At 41.5% G+C, this 26,869-nt stretch overlaps 1 protein-coding gene across 4 annotated transcripts in view; it reads left to right on the plus strand.

Moving 5' to 3' along the window:
* The window catches only part of HDAC7 (histone deacetylase 7), a 498,490-nt gene that overhangs the window by 430,310 nt on the left and 41,311 nt on the right, over positions 1-26,869 (plus strand). For all 4 annotated transcript variants that reach the window (XM_077297893.1, XM_077297894.1, XM_077297891.1 and 1 more), the window contains 12 exons: positions 4,310-4,482; positions 6,024-6,108; positions 7,395-7,506; positions 8,071-8,189; positions 11,145-11,267; positions 11,641-11,750; positions 12,436-12,559; positions 18,073-18,260; positions 18,687-18,884; positions 22,791-23,007; positions 23,125-23,258; positions 24,904-25,024. In XM_077297893.1, the coding sequence (XP_077154008.1) occupies positions 4,357-4,482; positions 6,024-6,108; positions 7,395-7,506; positions 8,071-8,189; positions 11,145-11,267; positions 11,641-11,750; positions 12,436-12,559; positions 18,073-18,260; positions 18,687-18,884; positions 22,791-23,007; positions 23,125-23,258; positions 24,904-25,024 (1,657 nt within the window). In that variant the 5' untranslated portion in view covers positions 4,310-4,356. The remainder of the gene's footprint in view (positions 1-4,309; positions 4,483-6,023; positions 6,109-7,394; positions 7,507-8,070; positions 8,190-11,144; positions 11,268-11,640; positions 11,751-12,435; positions 12,560-18,072; positions 18,261-18,686; positions 18,885-22,790; positions 23,008-23,124; positions 23,259-24,903; positions 25,025-26,869) is intronic.

Here is a 26,869-nt window from a genome sequence, read left to right on the forward strand (position 1 = left end):
AATTAGAAATGAGGCACAGTGTACCCCATCTATCAGAGTAACCGTGCTGAGTACATGTAACCACAACTGGTTTTCATAGTACTAAAATAGATTGAGATCAGTTAGTTCAAAGTGCATTTGTGCAGGGCAGGAGCATCGATGGGGTTGTGGTTAGGCACTTGCTAGCAGGCCGCTCTCCCTGTCTCGTCTGTTGTTAATCTTCAGATACTCTGCACTCTCTGCAGATAATAATGCGTGCTGCGTGTTTATAATACCAGCTCCATGTTTGGGAAGGCAGCCATAGACATTCTGCACGGGCACATGTGTAAGTGTGGTAGAAATCCGGTTTCTTAAAGGGCATCTGTTAGTAGGAATAACCCTCCTAAGCCATCTATAGGGGCATGTAGGAAATAGGAAGCTGAATAAAAGTCATACCTTGTTATCTGAGATCCAATGTCTTATTCCAGCGAAATCCATGTTTTTCTTATATGTAAATGAGGTGTTCAGGACTATGGGCCGGACACTCATCTGCCTCCAGGACTTATTTTTAATATAAGGGACATTACCAGTGCTTGACATGTAACGAACACAAAGCGGCAGAACTGAACTTTATCTCCTTACAAACACATTTGCTGCAGCTCTACAGCTCTCCTGTATTGTGGCACTGACTAGCTGTGAGATGGAAGCCGAAGCACTTGAGAGATTCAGATGACACTGCGGATATGTCAGTTATCACACACAGTTCTGCAGTGAGATCAGGGGAGCAGAGAGCGGCCATTACATGTCTCGCGCTGATAACGCCCCCTTTCACTTATTATAAGCTCTGGAGGTTGATGAAAAAGAGCTTTTCTATTATATACAATTTTGGCATATTCCTAGTTTTGTTTCCACCTGATGGGGAAAGTAGATTACATTTTCTATCAGCTAAACACCCTGAACAGCACGTTCATATATTTAACTGCTCTGATACATTGTAAACAAATTAAACAAAGTAAATGTTGAAAATAAATTTTTCTGTTTTTGTCTTAAAATAATATTTTTGCTTCCTCAATAGTTACATTTTTTTCTAGGAATCAAAATATTGCTTCCTCTTACAAACTGCGCCCAATTGTCATCTGCTAAGCCATCAGAGGTTTATGCTTCCCAATCTGAGGACAGCATAAAGTAGGGACACAAACTCTGATTCCAGTGATGTATCTCTTGCGGTGCTTCTTGTTGTACTTTTGATAAAATCCTTGTTTCTTCTTTCATCTGCAGCTCTGCTAGTCTTCTCAGTGATGAGCTCTGTCTAACTCCGCTCACCATCAATGATTGACAGCTTTTTGCCTACACTATGTATAAGCAGAGAGATGCCAACTAATTGTGCAACGTCGGCATTTTTCAAGTTCTTGAATATTGAGGACTACTTAAAGGAGTTTTTCATTGAGAGGACTGCCAGATCTGCAGCATATAATGCAGTGATTTTAACAAAGTTACAGAAAGAAGCCCATCAAGTGATACATCACTGTAATCAGGGCCTTTGCCCCAACTTTGTGTTCTCAGATGGGGCAGCAAGAATCTGGAGAAAGAGGTGTCTGCATGGGAACTATCTAGCTGTAAGTGTAATATATCTGTTACATTACATGCTGGATCCACTTGAAGATGCACGCACATTACTGTGTCACATAACTGTGGCATGTGTTGTAATTTAGGCAGGTTTCACACATCCAAATTTCACAGAACATGTCTAGATTGCAATTTCCAAACCTGCAATGGTCTCCTGACCTGATCTCAACAGCCACATAGGTAGGTCAGAAGAGTTTGGGTCCCGCCAGGCCGGACGTAGCTGTCCATGCACTGCCTGTGATACTCAGATAGGCACACTTTTTACATGTGCCCACATGTGGGCATTACTAGGAAATGTGATAAAACTTTTAATACAAAGATATTTGTAAGTGGATAGATGAAGTAAAAGTAAAACCCATAGGGTGAGCCTCACCACCCAAAGGGAAAAAAACAAAAACAAATGATGAGTTGGGCGCAGGCTCTGATACAATAGTGATTTCCCAGTTTGCAGCAGAATAAAACCATGTTTAGAGCTAATTTGGGGGTCAATGGGACAAATACATCTTGTAAGAGTTCTGTCCTCCTGTCTTATGGTGGAGCAATAAAATGGAATTCCAAATGTTCGTGATAAATCCTGTATGTTCACTGATACAATCCAATTAAATGTAGACATTCACGTTTTGTATGGATGAAGGGTGGGCCCTTAGACCATTTTTCCTCCAGTGTCCCAAGGCATCTCCGTATGACTCTGAAATCCCCTTTAATGAAATACTAGGAGTTGTAGAATTCAGTGTTCCACAATGGCCCCTAAGGCCTCTGTGCGTTGTCTTAGTTGGGGAAACTTTTCAACTTTTTGTTTCTGCACAACTATATTGGGACTTCTGTCGTTGGTGTCTACATGTACCGTATTGCTCCCTTATCATATCTTCACCTCATGGCCTGGGTCTCTTCATTTATAATTATATTTGAAGAAGTCAGATGCATCTCAGTGTAGCATGTTACTGTCTTTAGTAGAATTTTGGCAGAATGTTTTATAATCTCTATATAAGTCCAAACAAATCCAGAGGGCACTTCACAACACTATACTAAACTAATCCCACATAATTCCAGTGGGAAGGAAGAAGAGATCCCATATTAAAAACATATGTTTATTGATATCAATTTAAAAGATCACAAGTTTAAAAAGCATAAATACCATAGGGGATACCAGAAGATTCGGAAAAAATTAATTAACATACCATACTCATAAGTCAGAAATAATATCAGTGGTTAGGCACCCTTAAGATTATGGCTCAATAGCTTAATGGTTGAAATGGCTCCAAGGAAAAAATAGCGGTATCAAATAAAACCATCTATCTGTAATGGTGATGTACACAGTGGTAACATCACCTAATATACAAAACCCAAAGCCCAATAGGGTACACACATAGGAACCAATATATATAAAGGGCCGCTGATACAATAAGGTATAGAACCGGTGGTATTACCTCGTGCTGCTGGCGTCCCCTCACCCCGACGCGCGTTTCGCCTCCTGCTTCTTCCGGGGGCGCCTGCTACCTACTTTATCATTTCTTACATACTAATCTGTATGTTTTTTTTATACAAGCTTTTTTGGCTTCATCTACTAAGGTGTGACCTGATTACCAGAAATTCATATATTACTACTAAAGTTACAACTACACTATGAATAATGGTAAACCAGAGTCTGGGTGGGTTATTTGCAGGTTTTCTGCTCGGTTGGTTGGTTTTTCAGGTACCATTGACAAGTATTTGTCAGACTTGGTGATTGACTAAGGGAAGTCCCTTAAATCTCTGCTCGAACTTGTAGTAGTACGCCAAGTCCTTTGTCAGTAGCTACAATACTTTCTAACTTTCCTCTTATTTCACTAGAAAATAATATCGCATAACTGAACTGGAGACAACCCGAGTTTAATTTTTATACCCCCAGCTTCCCCTCACGCAATACAAAACCGGAAAATGTGCAGCTAGTTCAGGTTGTAGCCGGAATGGTGACACGCCAAAGAAAATACATCCTTGAATAGAACATGAAATCATTCACAAATGTCAATGTTGTCGAAGTTGAAATATTAGTCTTTACGCACATTTGCATATTCATTTTACATAGTGTCCTATCATTTTTAGGCTATGTTCACACGCATGGCTTTTTTTTTTCTGCAGAGTTTGCAATGTTTTTTTTGGATGCGGATTACATGTGTGATTTGTCTACAGTACATGTTCAATAAAGTTAGTTTTACACACCGAAAATGCTGCAGAAACACTGGAAGAATTGAAATGCTGCAGATTCCAAAAATGCTACAGTTCTCAAATTTAGTAAAAAAAAAAAAACAAAAACAAAAAAATCGTGTGCATGAGGTTTCTGAAACCACATAGCTTTTACTGGTGCTGTAAAAAGAAGCTTTTAAATGTGCATAACAAAACCTGCATAAAACGCTGCCTAAATCCTATGATTCACCTTTAACTATAGTATAAAATGAAGTGTTGCTTGTCATTGGAAACAATCAATAAATGTAGTTGAAGATGTGCCTATATCATACTTGTTCACAAATTACTGCCGATCGCTCGCTTGCAGGCACGTGGGGACGCAATGTCTTGTGGAAGTCAGCCGCATCGAAGAACCTTATAATACAATAGCAATTTTTTGTTTCTCCGTATTTGTGAGAACATGCTGTACATCCCCATAGTAAGCTTTGTACAGACTCTGAACAAGCAGGGAATGCTTGGAGATTGGAACTTAATATTTGATTATTGATGATTTGTTTTGCAGTGGATTTGACTGTTCCCTCAAGCACAGTCCCGACACAACCTACCCCTATGGAGTTTCACGTCATCCATCACATTAACCCGCGGCCTGACGTTGCTCTTCTCAACATGAAACCGTCCCAGCAAGCCCTCTTCTCAACCATCACCTCACCGCAGCACATGGAACACAAGATTAGGGTAAGTGTCTGTCTATGCATACAGCGTTTATGCCTTCAGTCGTACATTTACACTCCTGACGTACAGTATATCTCCGACGGATGGCTCTGTCAGTCTGCATTCAGTGCAGTCCGCTGCTTCTTCCTACAAAGGAGAAAAAAGGTATGCCACGTAGACCAAGGCCAAAAGGACACATTTTCGGCTTTCATCGAGTGCATGAGGCACTATGTATGCATCTAACTTTTGTCAGGAGGTTTTCTTGGCATATATGTGTTTAAACATACTGTTCAGACGCAGTGTACACTGATGCTAAAGCTGATCGCTATAATGCCGACACATTTTTAGCTTCCATACAAGTGTCGGAAGTCTTGGCCTAAGGGGTCACACTATCAGCGTAAATAAAATCGGTCCAATGTTGTTCCTGAAAACGAGGAAGAGTGCCATGCGAGTACAATGCGATTTTTCTCACCTCCGTATCCGTATGGCAACCGTATGCAGTGTGTTTTTAATATCAGCTTTTAAATACCGTAATTCTGTCATCTCAAGCTAGTTTACTAACTAATAAAACAATCTTGTATATCTATAGAGTTAATTGAAATGTATACGGTAACCAGTGCAGTGCAGCTTACTGTACATGTATTTAAGCTCATAAATAAAAGACCAAAATGACGTGGGGTTGCCCTTATTTTTTTTAACCAACTAAGGGAAAGTCAACAGCTGGCGGCTGGTGTTTATAGTCTGGGAGAGAGGTAATAGCCTGGGAAGCTCCATGTTTATTAATATCAGCTCCCAACTGTCTACTTGGCCTTTACTGGTTATTACCAAGGGGTGACCTCCCCCAAAAATGATGAGGGGTTCCCCCTATAATTGCCAGCAAAGGCTAGGCAGACAGCGGCGGGCTGATATTAACAGCCTAGGAAGGGGCCATGGATATTGGCCCCCTTTTAGACTAAGAACATCAGCCCTCAGCTGCCCCATAAATAAACCATTATCATTATAAGTGATCCATGTCTCCATCCCATAAAACTGATATGAAGACATCCTCTGCATTCACTGTGAACTGTAAAATGATGAGAATTACTATCAAAATAATCACGTCTTTAATTCTTTTTTGTGGACAAGGCAAAAAACACCCTATTTTTACGGATTGTCCTGGAATTTCTGGAAGGCTGACCGTCAGACAACTGTCTGTCATGGTGCTGATGATATTTGCAAGAATAGCGCAGCATTGAGTTTATTCTTAGTCACAAAACAATAGACACCGCAATGTAACTACAGCACAACAGGTCCAGCACTTTGTCGCGGCTCTTGTTGTCTTACGTGAATACTGCCATACTGTCTTTGTATGTTCTGTTAGTTTAGCTTTGTTGAGATAAAAAAAAGTTTAGAGCCCTGTGGGGATGAGTTGCAATACCAGACACACCCTAAGGTCAGAGGTGGCGCTGTTTCTCATGAAGAAATATACACCCTATTTATCCCATTTGCTTTGACCATCTCATTTATGAAATGCTGACATTCTGTCTCCTACACCCATGGTCTGAACTTCCGTTCTTGTCTTACAGCTGAACATGGAATGTCGCAATGCCGATCATGGACGACAGGACCAAAGTCTCAGGCAGCTGGTCAACAAGGACAAAAGCAAATGCAGTATGAGAATTAATTGTTATATTATCACATGTAATACATATATGCAAATGATAGACTGCAAAGGAAATTAATGCAGAGTTTACAGTAATAGCACGCTGTAAACCTGTGATAAAATCTGACATTCCCCATAATTGCTTGGCAGATAATTCAGTATATTTTATGGCAGCTTGTGTTGTGGACAGGTTGCCCGGGCAATCATGGGGAATTTTTCATTTTCAGCAGTAGCTATTATTTAACACATACATTACAAATTAGTAATTCACCTTTAGTAAGTAACTAATAGAAGTATCTATGATTAAATGAGTCGTTGATCCCTTATGATTCGTCTTCGGCCTGATCGGCAGTCACATCACTAGTAATTGTGAGGCTGATGACCATAGTACACGATCGCCCTCTGCAGGTAGATCCAAGAGCAACTGGGATAGTAATGTGTGGGCAAATAGTTCACATTTTCATAAAAACCACTTGAAATACAAAGAACAAAAAAAATGATCATGTATACTGTGATTTCAGCAATAGTAAATAACAAAAAAAAAAACATAAACATACTTAATTCATCCAAGACCATTATGTTGCTGGCTTGTCAATTTTTCTGGACCATTGAATGTACAGATTTGTTTGCTTTACGGTCAGGAGTTGTTTGGACCAATGGGGGCATATTTACTGGAAAAGACCCTTATAGGATTATAGTATCTGCTTTGCTTCATTTGGACTTTTCCATATCTTGGGAAAAATCCATACATTACATTTATATTTTGAATTTCACCACTTGTAAGATTTTAATAATGGGATAGACCTTTATCTTAGCTGCCATTAAAGGGAACCTGTCACCAGGTTTGGCCAATACGAGTTGCAGCCACTGCCTTTCAGGGCTTATATACAGCATTCTATAATGCTGTAGATTAGCCCCCGATCCGACCTGCAAGAGAAGAAAAATAACTTTTATTATACTCGCCTGCGGTTCTGTCTGGTCCGATTCGTGTCGCAGGTCCTGGTCCGGCGCCTCCCATCTTCTTGCGATGCTGCCCTCCTGCTTGCTTCGCGCAGGCGTACTTATCTGCCCTGTTGAGGGCAGAGCGAACTCCTGCAGTGCGCAGGTGGCGGGAAAGGTCAGAGAGGCCGGGCACCTGAAAGGCGGTAGCCATAACTCATTTCGGCCAAACATGGTGACAGGTTCACTTTAAGCCTATTTCCATAGATGCTCAGCCTTTACCACATTGACCAGTGGTTGTAGTTGTCTATAATCTGCTACGTTTGTTATAGTTTTGCTTCCTTCATGGTCCTAGGTGCCAATGCCAGCCCAGCGGTGAAACAGAAACTGTTACAGATGATCCGAAACAAGCAGCAAGTAGAACGTTATAACCCCACGAATCACATCAGCCCCGCCATTTCTAATAGGTACATGTATTTCTTGTATATCAGTGGAGAAGAACAGATAGGATTCATTAAATGAAGAGAATTAATTGCTGTTAGTCTTGCATAATTTCAGTTCATTTGGGGAGTCCCTTGGAGGTGGCCACATTGTGTGAAGGAGAGGGTTGGTTTTCTCTGTTGCTTTGGCACCTCTCTATCGCGGAGGATGCCTCTTAAACAGGATGCCTCCCAGCTATTGTCTGGTAGCCATATAGCAGGTGTACGCGCTGGCCGTTTAAGAACAGGGCAGCACGCACATAAGTGCACCGCCGGGACTGAGAGCCAGGAAGGAAGCAGGGAGCACGGTGCGCGTCCAGAGTGCTGAGTGTGCCAGCGTCCCTGCATAGAAAGGGAAGGGGAACCATGCTGGAGCGCCGGCAATACCGTGACATCTTCCTTATCATCCTCCATTCCTGTCCGTCCTCAGAACGCGCTTTAGTTATGGATATAATTTCTGCACCCAAAAAAAGAGTTTGCTTTGAAGTCCTGGCAATCTGTAATCATTATATATAATTAATGACATTTCATAATTCTATATTTTTTTTTTAGATCATCTGAAACGACGGAAAAAAATAACCATCTTTCAAGCATCCCCAATAATTTCATTCCTCAGGCTGCACCCAGCACCTGTAACACTTCTGAACATGGCCTTCCTCTGCGGAGAACAGGTATTTTCTTAATAAAAAAAATAGTGACATAATTTTTGCTTATTTTGCCCAAATTATTATGCTATATTCTTGTGCCGCTTATAACATGCCTTATTCAACCAAAAAGAGATATGAAAGGAACAATTAACTCCTACAAAACACAGCATCCCAAAAAATAGTGAAAATTCACCAAAACTATATGAAACACAAACTGCAATCTTACATATGCATTCAGGGCCGGACTGGGACTAAAATTCAGCCCTGGCATTTGAAGTCACACAGGCCCACTTGTCACATGGTGACTGTATAATATCTTTGTACACTTGTAGGTTACAAGAAGTGAGGGTAGTGTAACATGACTATATAACATATAATTACAGCTGTATCCAGCATTACAGCTCAGTCCCCATAGAATGTAATGCAGCACAGCCCCCATAGAATGTAATGCAGCACAGCCCCCATAGACTATAATACAGCACAGCCCCATAGACTATAATACAGCACAGCCCCCATAGAATGTAATGCAGCACAGCCCCCATAGAATGTAATGCAGCACAGCCCCTATAGAATATAATGCAGCACAGCCCCCATAGAATGTAATGCAGCACAGCCCCCATAGAATGTAATGCAGCACAGCCCCCATAGAATGTAATGCAGCCAGCCCCCATAGAATGTAATGCAGCCAGCCCCCATAGAATGTAATGCAGCCAGCCCCCATAGAATGTAATGCAGCCAGCCCCCATAGAATGTAATGCAGCCAGCCCCCATAGAATGTAATGCAGCACAGCCCCCATAGAATGTAATGCAGCACAGCCCCCATAGAATGTAATGCAGCACAGCCCCCATAGAATGTAATGCAGCACAGCCCCCATAGAATGTAATGCAGCCAGCCCTCATAGAATGTAATGCAGCCAGCCCCCATAGAATGTAATGCAGCCAGCCCCCATAGAATGTAATGCAGCCAGCCCCCATAGAATGTAATGCAGCCAGCCCCCATAGAATGTAATGCAGCCAGCCCCCATAGAATGTAATGCAGCCAGCCCCCATAGAATGTAATGCAGCCAGCCCCCATAGAATGTAATGCAGCCAGCCCCCATAGAATGTAATGTAGCCAGCCCCCATAGAATGTAATGCAGCCAGCCCCCATAGAATGTAATGCAGCCAGCCCCCATAGAATGTAATGCAGCCAGCCCCCATAGAATGTAATGCAGCCAGCCCCCATAGAATGTAATGCAGCCAGCCCCCATAGAATGTAATGCAGCCAGCCCCCATAGAATGTAATGCAGCCCAGCCCCATAGAATGTAATGCAGCCAGCCCCCATAGAATGTAATGCAGCCAGCCCCCCCCCCCCCCAATAGCCCCACAATCCAGTTATCACTCATTGACATATAATAATAATTATATTATTAGCGGGGGGAGTGTGCCGACAGCGGGGGGAGTGTGCCGACAGCGGGGGGGAGTGTGCCGACAGCGGTACACTCGAGCGGCCCACTACTGCCACCGGCCCTTCTCGCATTTGCCAGAACTGCCCGATGGCCAGTCCGGCCCTGTATGCATTGCATTACTGTAGGTAGATTATTTTTTCTATCTAATACATATCATATAAAGTTGTCTAAGTGTCTAAAACCACATAATCGATTATGAATAGAGACATAGAGATGGTGATTGGGATAACACCTAAACATACTGAGATGACACTAAAGTCTGATACAAATAGACAGTAGATGGTTAATAATTTATTATACATCCCAAGCCAGAAATACCCAATGGACAATAACTAAGCCTAATATAATGAACCATTCTGAAAATTAGGGTCTAAAGATATAATACAATGTGGCTCCATAACGTACCTTGTGCAAAGGACGTTTTACTGTTGGTTTCCTCCTTAATCTGCTGCTATACACACTAAAGGCCCCATATACATTAGATGACTGTTCTCTCAGCCGCGTCAGTGCTCCTGTGTTCTCTATCAGAAAGCCACCGGCTGACATGTTGGCTGACGATTTCTCTCCAAGAAAACAATGTGGTTGGCAGTCTGAAATCAAACATGCCCAATCGACATCTCCCCCAGCCATCAGTTGAGCCGCCTTCAGAGGTTCCTTGCACGATAGATAGCGGTCAGCTGATTGGTGCTTCAGAAGATCTTTCGGCCGGCCTGTTTCTCCTCCTTACCCAGGAGCAGTCAACCAGCCCCGAGTTCTCATGTCTCTTCTATGAGTGAGCCGCTGCCAAATCCCTCTGGCAAATGCTTATCTCACAGAGAGCAAAAATATCAGCAGTGCCTGATCAGAAATGCCAGATTTTTCTGAATGCAGTCCATCTGAAGAAGGTCTTGTTGACCGAAACATCACTATCTTCGTTTTTGGATTGCGATTCTCATTAAAACGTAAAATTTTCTTTCATCTTCAATAGTTCCAGATTCTGTTTCTTATTCTGATTCATAGAGTGGTATCCTGTCCAGGTATATTCCAGCTGTATACCTGTCTAATATACTATCCGTTTTTATAGAACTGGGTAACCCCTTTAAGGTAGCCATGTATATGATGAAAATCTTGGCCAGCTTATACCTGACATGTGTAACGAGTAATAAACATTGCTAATTTCCCTGCCTTTTGTACCATTTGCATTTTCAAGTGTACATTTCCAGATAAGTAACCAAGTCATGGGAACATAATGTAAATCATATGACCCTGTAGTGTCAGGAGAGAAATAGTGAACACCACAAAATAGAAGAATCAGAATGTAGGATTTTACTACTTCAGCCCTAGTATAAGGCTGCTGCTGTATCTCACATAGTAGTTGGGTCGGTAGCCATGAGTCGGTTACCATCACCCATGATACCCCCTATATGCCAGCTATATTTACTGCAGATTTGTGCTCACGTGTTCGGTTCTGGTGCTGGTGTGGAATCCAGAACTTGGCGAGATTGCATGTGAGCTGCTAACAATAGAATTGTGCACTTAATTTCCCCACAGCCTCTGAGCCAAACTTGAAGTGGCCTGTCAGACCCAAGAAGTCTGGGGAGAGAAGGAAGAACCCACTAATGCGCAAGGAAAGCGCTCCACCAGCAGTTAGAAGAAGACCCCCAGAGACACAGGGTGGGTGAATGCTCCACGAGGGGTTGAAGTAGGGTAATGTCCTTTACATCATCAGTTTAGCGTGAGACATTTTACAGCATCACAATCGAGGCAGTTTTACATTATTTATACATAAACGATATTACATGATTCTTAGATACATTTTGGAATTTCCACTGCCAGACTCTCAGTAGTTTATCATATACTTTTAGTTTATTTTTTACAAAATTATATATTTTACACATACTAATTTTATGGATTCTATGCTTGATAAATTAATTTTCTAGTGATGTTATATGGTTGATGGAAAATCCTTGTCCTGTTTTCCAGGTCATATAATGCTGGACCTCACTGTCTCCCAGTTGTCTTGAGTTTCTGTTTTGTTCTGTTGCAGATTCATCCCCCAGTAGTAGCAGCACTCCTGTGTCTGGCTGCAGCTCTCCGAATGACAGTCTGACAGCTGAAAATGGAAGTCTGTCCTCACTACCTGGTGCTGGCTCAGAGGTGAGGGCCTTATAAAATCTCTTACCTTCCTTCACTTGATTGGATTATTTTTGCCAGGAATATGGAGTCAGTAACCAAAAACTCTGACTCCTAAACTTTCCTGACTCTGACTCCCTCATACATAGCTCATGTTTAAGGGATACATTTACTGTAGTACAATGGTAACATCGGGCTTTTAGTCACCTTTATGATGCAATAATAAAGCTATTTCCTGTTCACTCTAGCAGTTCGGAGATGAGTGCAGGGGTGCAGGCCTTCCTTCCCAGCACCTTTTCCTCTAATCTGTAGATGAGGAGCTGCACTACAGAGCATGTACATAAAGTGCAGCACAGATTCCTCTTAACTAAAAGAACAGAACATACATTTATAAGACTTTTCATAACTTTCCCAAATTATTATGAAAACATTTACAGTACATCCTGCATTGTGCTACTGTACCCAATTTATTATATATTTTAGGAGTTGGAGCCGGTCCATTTTATACCGACTGTTTTTTACTCATAATAGTGTCGAGATATAGTCTTATTCTTCTACCTTCCATATACCCATAGAAATGCTTGCATATTTCCACCTGTAATTACAGATTTGCAGTCCATAGCTGCAGACATCTGTAGCTCTTTGACAGGTGTAATATATGTAAATTCTATGCATTGATATGACAATCCTCTTGCTTTCTCTTCCTTAGGGTCTAATTCCCAGAGTTATGTATGTGCCCGGTATTGATAATGGTACAAATACCCTGTCTGCTGCTCGTATTCAGCCGGTCATCATCCTGGAGCCCTCTGGTGCACACACTCCGTTGGTGGCCGGTATGTACTTTCAAGTTAGGACAGGAGGGCGTAGTGCCCGGTTAATGAAGACCGACATTGTTCACGGTGGTGTTGATGAGGAGATGGGCTGGAGTCAGACATGATTCATGAAGAGGCGTACGTCTGTTCATGAATCAGGAGCATTGGACGAGTGGTGTACTCCTCTGTGTGCAATGCCCATGCTGCAGTAAGATTTGTGGGATAGTGAACACCACTGCTCGTCAGGAAATTGATGAGAGGTGGTCTCCCCGTCTCAGATCCACTAATTTTTTCTAAGCTAGGACAAACTGGCACGAGAGTCAAAAGTCGCAAGATTTTGGAGCAACTTCAAGTTGCGCCTAAACGTTGAGCCTTAGAGCTGGGTGACCTCTCCAACTAAATATCAAGTCATTAAAATGTAGTAAAACAGGAACATTTGTATGATGGATGGTCAGAGACCCTGAGGAAGAGATACTACGGCAGCTACATCCCCTCACCTCTGTCTACCATTTATTTATTTTTTTATTTTTTATTGGCTGAGGAGGTTCTTGAACAGATGATACTTTCCCCTAGTAAAATATATGATCAGGTTTTATAGACTGTAGTCCCATAGAGCACTGGTTTATGCTGACGGTTATGATGATGGGTACACCTTCAGTGTGTCCTGTTTGTGATATGGCTTTTGGCGTGCCTTTACTGGGCTAACATAATGCTCAGTGTGAAAAACAAGATAATCTTGTAGTTATGATTCCTTTTAATGGCTGACAAAAATAAAATAAGTGATGTTACAAAGCAAGCTGTCGGGACTTCTTAGGTCCCTTCCTCAGGCATGTTATAACAGTTTCTGAAGAAACACAAATATATGCCAGTCCGTGAAAAGATAAAAAAGTGCACTTACCCGTGTATGTAAAAAGTTACAACTTTATTCGGACAACATTACAATAACAACCAGGGAGAGTGTAGAAAAAATGCGGACAACGATCGTTTCGTGCCTCAGCACTTCAACGGGTCCAAACACTGAAAGGAAGTAGGGTGGGTCCATATCAGTGCTACCTGAAAAGCACTGCCCCTCCTACTACTCCTCCTGTCAGCAAGGTGCACCAATCACCTATATCTTAAATGTGAAAACATTAATAACAAAGACATATTTAAAACCAATTTAAAAACAACGCAACCAATGATTTAAATCTGAAACAGAACATTGCAATGAATTTTACAATAACTTTTCAGAGGAAAACGTCCATGTCGATCCTTTCATTTAGACCTAGGGGACCTACAGCGCCTGCGCGCATAATCCATCTCCCTTCTCTCTGGAGTAGCAAGCGCTGCAAGTCTCCACCTTGTTTTGGTAAGGAAACCTGTTCCAACCCCGCAAAACGTAAAGATTGTATATTACCATCGTGTTGATTTCTTACATGGTTAATAAACCTTGGAACCCCTTTGCCTGTTTTCACTGAATTAAAATGTTCTCTTATTCTTTTGAACAACGGCCGGATTGTCTTGCCTATATAATAAAAGCCGCATGGGCAGAAAATGGCATATACAATATGAGTGGACCTGCATGAGATGAAATCTCGAACCGTATGTTGGATGGGACCAATTTTAACATAGGTGCCTGTCAGATGGTATTTACAAAAATTACAGTGGCCACATTTAAAATTTCCCTTGGGTGTATTTGATGTAAGCCAATTATCCCGATCTGAGGAGAACCTATTACGCACTATCAAATCCCTAATATTTCTGCTACGCCGGCATGCAAATAAAGGCCCCCTATCTGTCATTTCTTTCAAGTCGGTATCCTGACCTAGGATGTGCCAGTTTTTGCGAATTACTGACCTAATTTGTGAATCCATAGGTCCAAATTCAAATCAAAAAACAAATCTTTTTTCTTTTTTTGTGGACCTGACACGGGAGTTGTCATTTACATCTGTACTTGCAGCTCTATTTAAAGCCCCATCTAAGATCGATTGTGGATACCCTCTTTTTGAAAACCTCTTATATAGTTCTTCTGATTGACGTTTAAATCCTGCTGGACTATTATTAATCCTTTTTACCCGTAAAAACTGGCTATAAGGCAGGGATTTTTTAGTATAGAGGGGATGAGCACTATTATAATGAAGCAAAGCATTTGTTGCAGAGGGTTTTCGGTATGTCTCTGTGTGGATTATACCGTCAATAACCGTGAGTTTGACATCTAGGAATACTAATTCATTTCCTCCAAATTGAGACGTGAACTTCATATTCAAGGTGTTGGATATCTCGAGGTATTCCACAAATTGTGTGAAGGTGTCGCTATCACCGTCCCACACCATGAATATGTCGTCCACAAATCTCACAAAAAACTTTGTGTCTCAAAAAGGGATTTTTTATAGAGTATATATATTCCTCTTCTAGTCTGGCCAAGAAGAGGTTTGCTAGGGTACAAGCGACTGGAGTGCCCATCGCTACTCCCTCAATTTGTTTATACCAGATATCGTCGAACTGAAAGGCATTATGTTCGAGAATAAAGGAAAGACCCCCGCAGATGAAGGAAATGGTTCCCGCATCTGTCGGGGTTTTCCTTAAAATCATATCAATTGTTTCTACTCCCATTTTCTGGGGAATTCTGGTATAAAGACTTTCAATGTCAATTGAAGTCAAGCAAAAACCCTCTTGCCAGACAAAATTATTTATTGTACCCAAAAAATCTCCGGTGTCTTTTATAAAGGAAGGAATATCACGTAAAAGGGGATGTAACAACCAATCTAAATAGGCAGACAAAGGTTCTGTAAGGGATCCCACCCCTGACACTATAGGGCGGCCTGGTGGCTGAGTTAGTGATTTGTGAACCTTCGGAATGTGGTACCAGTGTGGTTTTCTGGGATAATCTGGTAACAACTTATTAGCCTGTTTTTCTGAAAAAACTTTCTTCTCCACATACTGCCTTAGAAAAGACCGTAAAATGCCCTTAAATTTAAATGTGGGATCTCCCTTTAATTTTTCATAAGTATGAGACTCTGACAATTGTCTTAAAGCTTCTTCTTTATAATAGTCTCTTGTAAGTAGAACCGTATTTCCTCCTTTGTCCGCAGAACGGATTATTGTATCCGACCAACCCTGGATCTCTTTCAGGGCTCGTGTTTCTTCTGCTGATAGATTGGTCGGAGTCTTTTTATATAGCAATGCTTCAATCTCCTTTAGAACCTGGGTCTCAAAGACATCCACAAGGTTGCCAGGGGATACCTGTGGCATATATGTAGACTTCACACCTCTAGTAAAGGGTGCATGGGGTATGTCTTTTTGATTATAATCGATAGGACTAGGATCCGTGAGGCTTAAAAGTGTCCTGACATCCTCCTGTATATCTTCATTGTCTTCTTCAACTATGAACCCCAAAGGGCCTATTTGACATGGGATTTCTCCAGGCAAGATCTCTACTGGAGTTTGTTTTTGTGTTTTAGTTTTTTTATTTGTATTATAAGATTTGAACAAATGAATTTTCCTGGTGGCCTTGAATAAATCGATTTTAAAATCCACCAGATTAAATTCTGCCGGTAAGCAGAAATTAAGGCCTTTCGAAAGTACTGAAATGTGTTCCTCTTTTAATACATGATTTGTCAGGTTAATGGTAGTATTGGTATCTCCTACATCGGTCTCCAGGAGACCTGCTTCCTTTTGCGTTGATTTTTTTCTACCATTTCTCCTACCCCCACGACGCGTCCTGCGTCTAAAGGGGACGCTGATTGTGCAGAAGGGGGATTTGTAGATGTACTACCAGGTTCTTCAGTGGCACTCGAATCAGAATCGGTAGTTAAATAGTCTTTTTTGTTGTTCCGATTTCTCCATGTGGAGCCTTTTTTCTGATATGGTTTTTTTTTTGAATCTCCGGGTGTTCCAAGTTTGATGTCCTTTATTCCATGTAAAGATTTTACCTGTTTCGAAATCATTTTTATCGCGTATAAACTTGTCGCGTTTCTTTTGTTTTATTTCGTTTTGCAAGAGAATTAATTTAGTGTCCAATTTTTTATCCGTAATATTCCATTGTGGTTCAGATAATCTAGCTTTTAATTCCTCTTTTGTTTTATTCAATTCCGATTTAACCATCTCATAATTTGCAATGTTCTGTTTTAGTACAAGCTGTAATAAATCCTGGGAACAACGTAAAAGGATCTTTTCCCATTCTTTTACAAATGGTTCATTATCCTTAAATTGTGACATTTCCTTTATAACTCTCAGTCCTCGGGGAACCCGTCCACTGTCAATATATGATTTTAGTGAGTTGTTAGTCCAGAATAAATTGACTTCCCTTTCGGCGATAGAAAACAGTTTGTACTCCAGAGTCTTGGTGCTTAAAGAAACAATGTCTTCATGCAGCTCACATTCCGAAAAATATGAATCTACATTTTCTCTCCCTGCTTGTCCGTGTGACAAGGAAACGGCTTCTGATTCCATTATTCAAGGAATCTACAGGTGAATAATCACCATCACCGAAACACAAATATATGCACCAACAAGCAAAAAAAGAAAAGGACATTGTATAATAAATGAACATTTAAATAAAAAACAAACTGAGCTCAGACTAAATTCTTAATTGGATTGGATTATTGGTACTGAGCGAAGTACATGATTTCTGAATTATCCTAATACAAAGTATATAACTGAAGAACGTGACCCCATTGTCATCGTTTTAAAGCCACGATGATTGTTCTTTTTGTACATGCTGTAATATGACATGGGGTTCTTATTAGTTATTCTGCTAGGCATTTGTACGCAGTGCCGCTAACAGATCATATGATGGGTTTGTCATGTTTATAGATAATCGAACGCCCTGTGATTTAATTTCATTGCTTATTCTAGAAAAGTTTTTCCCAAAACCCCATCCTCCTGGTCCCCCTACAAATCATGTTTTCAGGATTTCCCAAGTATTGCACAGGTGAGAGAACCTGCAGCAATGTCTGATGCCTTGATGATAGTCCCACCACCCATGTAATGCTAAGGCTATGTTTCCACGTGGCGTATTTCCAGCGCTTTGGCGCAGCGGATCCCCGCCCCGTCCAAAGCGCTGCCGGCTTTTGTACGCGTGGTGATTCCGTACATGTCCATTGAACACATGCGGAATCACCGCATCCTATACATAGAACGGTGCTATTTATCTTGCGGAGACTGAGTGTCTCCTCAAGATAAATAGACATGCTGCAGTCTATAAAGACGCACCGCATGTGTGTATACGCAGATCTGCCACCTGCGTCTTTGTACGCATAGTGGATATGGGATTTCATAATATCCCATCCATTGTGCTGTAACTTCTGGGCGCTGCGGATTGGACTCTGCGGCTGTACACAGCGTCCAATCTGCAGCAAATACGCCCCGTGGAAACATACCCTATGGAATCCTGAAGACATGACATGTTGGGGGCCGCGAGGACTGGAGTTTGTGAAACACTGTTCTAGACAGTATGCAAATAGTCCACACTGCCCCCTTGTTGTAAGTGTAGATATGACATATAAAGCAAATTGAAATGATCTGTTAATAAATATCTATTTTCTGCCTTTTAGTACAAGGCCTTGGTTCTGTGCCGCTGCAATTCACCCACTCCCTTATCGGCACCGACCATACGGGACACAGGACATTAAGTCGCACGCGTTCTGAGCCACTTCCTCAAAATCCCAAGACACTCCAGCAACAACTACTTTTCCAGCAGCAATATGCAGCATTCCCCAATTATGCAAAATGGGGTAACAAGGTAAGGATAGGGAATATTTTAGCAGTTTACAAATCAACTTACATGTTTGAAGACGTGTGAAGATCAGTCGGTTAAAACTGTGGTTTTTGACTTGTGTTAGAATTTCCAACGTGCAGGTGTTTAGTACCTCCTTATATCAGAAGACAGAGATGTTACTGTAGGATGCTATTTTCAGAGGCTGAGCGACTAATGTAACACCTGCCGACTGACATGGCTGCCTGACATGCACAAAGCCCTATGTACTAGGGCAGTGGGGCTGGTGTCATTCTTGGGTGGCAAACTAGGACAACCGTTACCATTACAACACGTTCAGGTCTGTCATTATAATTAGTATGTCCATGGTAAAAGTGCAGTGATTTCATTCTGACATCTGGTGGGTAAGCTAAATTTGTATTTACGTCATCACAAATTTGTCGTCTTGTATAGCGTCCTCAGAAAACGAGTGAAAAACCAAGGTTGAGCCAGATCCCTTCAGAAGAAATGGATGATAGTGTTTCTATAAATGAGAGGCCTCCAGAAATGGGAGGAAATCCTTCTCGGGTCCGATTGGACGCTTTGCGAGGTGCAGCCCCCGAGGCACACAGCAGCAGTCAGCCAGTGGTCCAGCAGCACTACCTTCCACAGGTAAAGGCTACTACAGCTGTCAATGATGTATGCAAAGCCTTGTGATAAACACGTGGATGATAAGCTGGTTCCATATGAACCATACCGGACAGTACTATCCATAAATTATCATAAATTATAAGGACACCATCATCGTACGTCTCTGCGGCCTTATAAAGGCACTATGGGGCTCAGATATTACACATCATAAATGTAGAACTTGGAAGGGGTTAATGTTGTTTCAGGAGAACTTGCAGTATAATGTCTGTGTCTGGCTAAAGCTCCTCACCATAGAACGTTATGAGCACCAACTGTTATCTGCTACAGTGCCTTGCGAAAGTATTTGGCCCCCTGGAACCTTTCAACCTTTTCCCACATATCATGCTTCAAACATAAAGATACCAAATGTAAATTTTTGGTGAAGAGTCAACAACAAGTGGAACACAATTGTGAAGTTGAACGGAATTTATTGGTTATTTTAAATTTTTGTGGAACTTCAAAAACTGAAAAGTGGGGCATGCAATATTATTCAGCCCCTTTACTTTCAGTGCAGCAAACTCACTCCAGAAGTTCATTTTGGATCTCTGAATGATCCAATGTTGTCCTAAATGCCTATTGATGATAAATATAATCCACCTGTGTGTAATCAAGTCTCCGTATAAATGCAATTGCTCTGTGATAGTCTCAGGGTTCTGTTTGAAGCACAGAGAGCATCATGAAGACCAAGGAACACAACAGGCAGGTCCGTGATACTGTTGTGGAGAAGTTTGAAGCCGGATTTGGATACAAAATGATTTCCAAAACTTTAAACATCCCAAGGAGCACTGTGCAAGCGATCATATTAAATGGAAGGAGTATCATACCACTGCAAATCTACCAAGACCTGGGCGTCCCTCTAAACTTTCATCTCAAACAAGGAGAAGACTGATCAGAGATGCAGCCAAGAGGCCCATGATCACTCTGGATGAACTGCAGAGATCTACAGCTGAGGTGGGACAGTCTGTCCATAGGACAACAATCAGTCGTACACTGCACAAATCTGGCCTTTATGGAAGAGAGGCAAGAAGAAAGCCATTTCTCAATGATATCCATAAAAAGTGTCGTTTAAAGTTTGCAACAGGCCACCTGGGAGACACACAAAACATGTGGAAGAAGATGCTCTGGTCAGATGAAACCAAAACTTTTTGGCAACAATGCCAAACGATATATTTGGAGTAAAGGCAACACAGCTCATCACCCTGAACACACCATCCGCACTGTCAAACATGGTGGTGGCAGCATCATGGTTTGGGCCTGCTTTTCTTCAGCAGGGACAGGGAAGATGGTTAAAATTGATGGGAAGTTGGATGGAGCCAAATACAGGACCATTCTTGAAGAAAACCTGTTGGAGTCTGCAAAAGACCTGAGACTGGGATGGAGATTTGTCTTCCAACAAGACAATGATCCCAGACATAAAGGAAAATCTACAATGTAATGGTTCACAAATACATGTATCCAGGTGTTAGAATGGCCCAATCCAATCGAGAATCTGTGGAAAAAGCTGAAAACTGCTGTTCACAAACGATCTCCATCAAACCTCACTGAGCTCGACCTGTTTGCCAAGGAAAAATGGGCAAGAATTTCAGTCTCTCGATGTCCAAAACTGATAGAGACAGACCCCAAGCGACTTGCAGCTGTAATCGCAGCAAAAAGGTGGTGCAACAAAGTATTAAGTTAAAGGGGCCGAATAATATTGCACGCCCCACTTTTCATTTTTTGAATTTCCACAAATAATTTAAAATAACCAATAAATTTCGTTCAACTTCACAATTGTGTTCCACTTGTTGTTGACTCTTCACCATAAATTTTCATTTGGTATCTTTGTTTGAAGCATGATATGTGGTTGAAAAGTTCCAGGGGGCCGAATACTTTCGCAAGGCACTGTATATCTCCTATCCCAGTAATGGGGAAATCTCTAGTCACTGAAGACAGATATTAAAGACCTGTGAATTGAGAATCAAAGATCAATCCAGGAGGAGAATGTAACATATTTTATTAATTTGTTTCTAAGGGATTGAGAGATTATTATCACTGATAAGATATATTTATAAGATATATTACTTGCTTATTATTATATTATTTTCTTATTTTCATGTGTAATATTGATTTAAGAAATAAAAACTAAAGGGAGTCTGTCACACTCAAAACTGAGGTTTAACTGTTTAGATCTGCTAATAGATAATCTAGCCTCTATAAGAATCATACAGGTACTGTAGATTTTAGTAAATGTGTTTTGTAGAAAAATAGTTTTATTACATATGTAAATGAAGGGGCTTTTGGTGCAGCCATGCTGTGGCCAAGGGCTTGTTGCCCCTTTCCCCCACCAAATTACAATACTTCGCCTAACCCCCATGGGGATTGGCAGTGCTTGCTTTGGAGCACTGTCTGATTGAATTCTCCAGACCTAAATATGCTGACTCTGGAGTAGCGGAGCCACAGCATGCACACACGGCATCACACATTCAACTGTATCAGCATCTTGGATGCCAATACAGTTGAAAGCATTGATGGAGGACGGAGTGTCAGGTGAAGCTCCCTCTCCCATCATTCTCCCTCTGCTTTTGACCCAGCGGACACAATGACGTCACTTCACGCTATGCCAGGCAGTGGAGCTGCTGAGATGCACTTCAGAGACCGGAGTAGCAGGGAAATGGGGAGAGGTGAGTATTGCATTTTATTTTTTTTAAGTCATTGAGTACATGGGATGCATTATACCATGTTTTGGCCATAATACTGAAGGACTATGGGGGCTGCATTATACCATATGGGGGCCTGCATTATACCATGCGGTGGCCATAATACTGGAGGACTATGGGGGCTGCATTATACCGAATGGGGGCTTCATTATACCATATGGGGCTTCATTATACCATATGGCGGCTGCATTATACTATACGTACTATATGGGGAGTGCATTATACTCTATTGAGTACTATTGGGTGTGCATTATACTATGTGTAATATATGGGATCTGCATTATACCCTATTGAGGACTATTGGGTGCAATATACTGTATGGAGGACTATGGGTAGTGCAGTATACTGTATGGAAGACTATGGGGTGCATTATACTATATGGAGGACTAAGGGGCAGATATGCTGCTGATAACAGGATACTGTATGGGATCAGATTGATCTGCTAGTGATCGTTGTGTGCCCATTGTTCTTCCTCACCCAGTGTAAAGAGGCTGAAAAACAAATGTTTAACGACTTCAGTATTGTCGATCATGCTTTTTTAGCGGCCAGTGCATGTAAATACAACCGAAATGTTTCTGTGCAACATGTGAGCATTTGGGGTCCCAGTTTAAACTTTTGCCTAGGGCCCTACTTTGTCTAAAACTGGCCCGGACCTCGGCTGTCAGTATTAACCATCTCTGCTTTGTAATCCTGCTTGTAGTGAATGGCTGCTATACACAGGAGAGTGGGATAAGGGGGCTTAAAGGTGCGCTGAGCCCTTGGTCTCACCAAGGGTATGCCAAAGCCCCCTCACTTACTTATGTAATAACACTGTTTTTCTCTAAAGCGCGTTTACTAAAATCTACAGTACTAGTATTATTTTTATCAGGGCTAAGCCCATTATATGAAGGACTAAATATTTAAATTTCAGCTTTGTGGATAATAGACTCTCTGTACGTCTATTATAGTTATCAGGTAACCATGCAGTCTCCCAAGCAATTGAGTAGCGCTAACAGAAGATGAAGCGGCCTAGCACTTTTCTAGGACTACAACAAATGTTTTCACTGACCTCCCCCATTGTGTTTTAAAGGCATAAACCCCTAAGTTTATCAGTGGATGATCATGGTTGTAGTTTTCATTCTTTATGTTGGATGTAGTTGTTGTTTGCTGCTATGTGATTGGTAATATACAGCACTTCCTCTGTACCTCTCAGAACTACGTGTGGGAGGCCGCCCACCATCGCACCCCCCAACATGTGAAAAGAGCGCCTCTGGATACCCTGATGATTCCCTTGGTGTCAGGAGCACATCGTCCCCTCTCTCGAGCAAAGTCTTCACCGGCTTCAGCCTCTCTCCCCACTCAAGACCCCTCATCTAAAACCATGACACTTTCAGTGCCAGAACAAGCTGACAAACCACGCTTCACCACAGGTAAAAGAAAAAATGGGATCAATGTATTGAGTCCTGAAATGCCGAGCTACAATCACTCTCTGCTAATAAGTGTAATAAAGTGCATGACATTGTATAACCTCTTGTCTTCCAATATAGGAGTCGTATATGACTCTGTGATGCTAAAACATCAGTGCACCTGCGGGGACAACAGCAACCACCCCGAGCACGCGGGGAGAATCCAGAGCATCTGGTCGCGCCTGCAGGAGAGAGGACTGCGAAACCATTGTGAAGTAAGACGTCCTTACTATCGTAGTGTGCTGCATCGTGTCACTGCCAGAAAGGGGAGACCACTATTTCTTTCACGTTATATCGATCTGTACAATAGCCCCCACAACTAATACAACCATAACTAGGCCATCAAACAGTGGTGCCAACGGCTTATATTGACCCCCACAAAATACAGTGTGGTCTGCAGTGTTCCATCTTGGCCTTTGTTGTTTGCATGTACTTCTCTAAGTGTCCATTCTGATGGATTTGTTGTTGGAGGCTCCTGCACAACAGCATTTGCCACAGAACACCAGGATTGGCAAATTCGCCACTGTCGCCCTGTGCTCTTCAGATGAAAGCAGGTTCACACTGAGCACATGTGACAGACGTGACAGAGTCTGGAGACGCCGTGGAGACCCCTTGTGAGACCATATGCTGGTGCGGTTGGCCCTGGGTTCCTCCTAATGCAGGACAATGCCAGACCTCATGTGGCTGGAGTGTGTCAGCAGTTCTGCAAGATGAAGGCATTGAAGCTATGGACTGGCCTGCCCGTTCCCCAGACCTGAATCCGATTGAACACATCTGGGACATCATGTCTCGCACCATCCTCCAACGTCACGTTGCACCACAGACTGTCCAGGAGTTGGCGGATGCTTTAGTTCAGGTCTGGGCTGAGATCCCTCAGGAGACCATCTGCCGCCTCATCAGGAACATGCCCAGGCGTTGTAGAGAGGTCATACAGGCACGTGGAGGCCACACACACACAACAGAACATAATTTCCTTGTCTTGAGGCATTTCCACTGAAGTTGGACCAGCCTGTAATTTGATTTTCCACTTTGATTTTGAGTATAATCTCAAATCCAGACCTCCACGGTATATTAATTTTGATTTACATCGATCATTTTTATGTTTTATTGTTCTCAACACATTCCACTATGTAATGAATATAGATTTGCAACTGAAATATTTCATTCAGTGATATCTTGGATGTGGGATTTTAGTGTACCCTTTATTTTTTTGAGCAGTGTGTGTGTGTATATATATATATATATTATATATATTATATATATATATATATATATATATATATATATATATATATATATATATATATATATATATAATTATAGTAAATATTATAATCTTTGTATTATTTATTTATTATAATGTTTTTGTCCCATTAGGGGACTTGAACTTACCATCATTTGATCAACTAAACCAATTATTCTGCAAAATTGCAGTATATGATCAGATTACTATTCCTTCATGGAGTCCAGCTTCATAAGAGCACCATAATGGCGATCATGGGGCCCGTCTGTTTGCCCATGGCTGCGATGGCAATCCATCGGCTACCGTACAATTTTGTTGCAAGACGGGTGCCGGCAGCAATGGCTACTGAAATTTTTGTGCCACCTTATTGTTAAATTTAATTAATGCTGTTTGGAAAGTTAAATGGTTAAAGAGCAGCAGTCCTCGCTAAGTGGGCAGTAGGTGGCTGTACAGCAGTCAGCAGCTACCCAGTATTGAGCGGGGTCAGCGCCTGAGCCTGCATCCATACACCCACATTTGACATAGAACGTACTGTGGCGGGAAGGGGTTATTAGCAATCATAATATGCTCCCTATATTACTAAGCTGATGCTGAAATTGTCTTTTGGTTCTCTGCAGTGTATTCGTGGTAGGAAAGCATCCTTGGAGGAGCTACAGTCTGTTCATACTGAGACGCATGTTCTTCTCTATGGCACCAATCCTCACAATAGACTGAAACTGGACAATCGAAAGCTCGCAGGTACGTGTGCTCCCCTGGATATCACACAGAGCAAGGAAAACAATGATAAGAATATAACACATCTGATAAATACGGCATTGAACCCACATTAAATGAAATGGAAACTGAAGGATTTAGATAAGTCTTACTAAAGCCACCAGGGAAAGAAACACTATATAAAAGCCAACAAATCAATTTTTTAAAAATAAAACCCAATTAAAGAAAAAGATTTTTTGCTCTAAGTACATACATTAAAGGATAGAAAAATATCCCTTAAAGAATCCATGGGAATCATTGCAGACCTAAAGCTCAGACTGACCACCTGATAATTGATAGTGAGGAACTCTATATGACTAAATGGCAGTGGTTTTCTGGGAGTTTGATATTGATGGCTTAGGCTTTGGACCCCTTATAAAATAGATTAAGCTGGAAATAAGGTCTCATAACTGGTACAATTCAATGGGGTGTGGAATGGAAGTCCTAAGTGTCATCATATCAGGTGTACTGTATCTGGACCACCCACCTAATGCCATTAACTTCACATGCCTCCATGTTTAATGACGACATGATATGTAGAATCTATATAAGGCCAGTTTCATACGTCCGACATTCATGGTCTGATCTTCAGCCCCAAACTCAACAGCCTTTATAGGCATGTATGACGCAATGGTGTTGTAGAAAGGAGTCTGAAAATTGTGGTCAGACAAGCTGTAATTTTTTTTTATTCTCGCACACATCTCAAAGGAACCAGAAAATTTAATCAGCCAAGTACAGTAAATTCACAGTCCGAACCCTCAGAAAAGATAGATGTCCTGTAGATATTTAATGTCAAAAGCCACCTACAAATTATTTAACTTGTACCCTTTTAGTGCCTTTCATGTGGTACTAAAGGGTGTTTAGTCTTATTTTACATAATAAAGTAATAATTAAAAACGACGTGGAGTCCCCCCTATTTTTCATAACTAGCAAAGTTAAAGCAGACAGCTTCAAAAGCAGACAGCTGCTGGCTGATATTATCAAGCTGGGAAGGTCCCTAATTATTGTGCCCTTCCCAGACTAAAAATACCAGCCATCCCAGAATTGGCGCATCACATGAGATGTGCCAATTCTGGCGCTTTGCCCGGCTTTTCCCGATTGCCCTAGTGCGGTGGCAATTGCAGTAATGGTAGATTGGGTTTATGACAGCTGCGATTTGTCAAAAATTACAGCTTCCATCAACCCCTGGGGTTAGTAATGGAGATGTTTTTATCAGACACCCCCATTGCTAACCCAGTAATCAAAAATAAAAACACACTCACAAAAAAAACCTTTGAAATAAGACTCCTCCACACTAGCCCTCGTTCACCAATTTTTTGAAAAACAACAAACCCATTCAGATCCGCCATAATATAATGAATCTGAAGTAGTCCAGAAAAGGATACCTAAAAAAATTGAAAGACTGGAATAAAAACAAGACAGTCCCTCATACACCAATTTATTAGATAAAACTATTCCCACGCAGATCCAGTGTAGCGCATGGAGATTCCAGAATCCGACCCTTGCGATTGTGAATAGCTGTAAGTTAAGTTTCTGCTATTCACCGGCGCTCAGCGAGACCCGGCGCCTCTGAACAGCAGTAACGTCAGTAACTACACCGATCATCAGTGCGTCCGAGTCACGCTGCTCTCAGACTCCATATTAGATTGCTTTATTGGGTTTGTAAACTAACTTTAAATTACATAGAACTGTACAGTAAAAGATGATGATAAAAATGCATTGCATACGGATGTAATACAGATAGGTGAGAAAAATCACATTGTACTCTTACTACTTTTCTGGATCAACGTCAGAGCGATTTTTTTTTTTTTTTTTTTTTTCATACAGATG

Source organism: Ranitomeya variabilis, chromosome 3, assembly GCF_051348905.1.
Source record: "Ranitomeya variabilis isolate aRanVar5 chromosome 3, aRanVar5.hap1, whole genome shotgun sequence".
NCBI lineage: Eukaryota > Metazoa > Chordata > Amphibia > Anura > Dendrobatidae > Ranitomeya > Ranitomeya variabilis.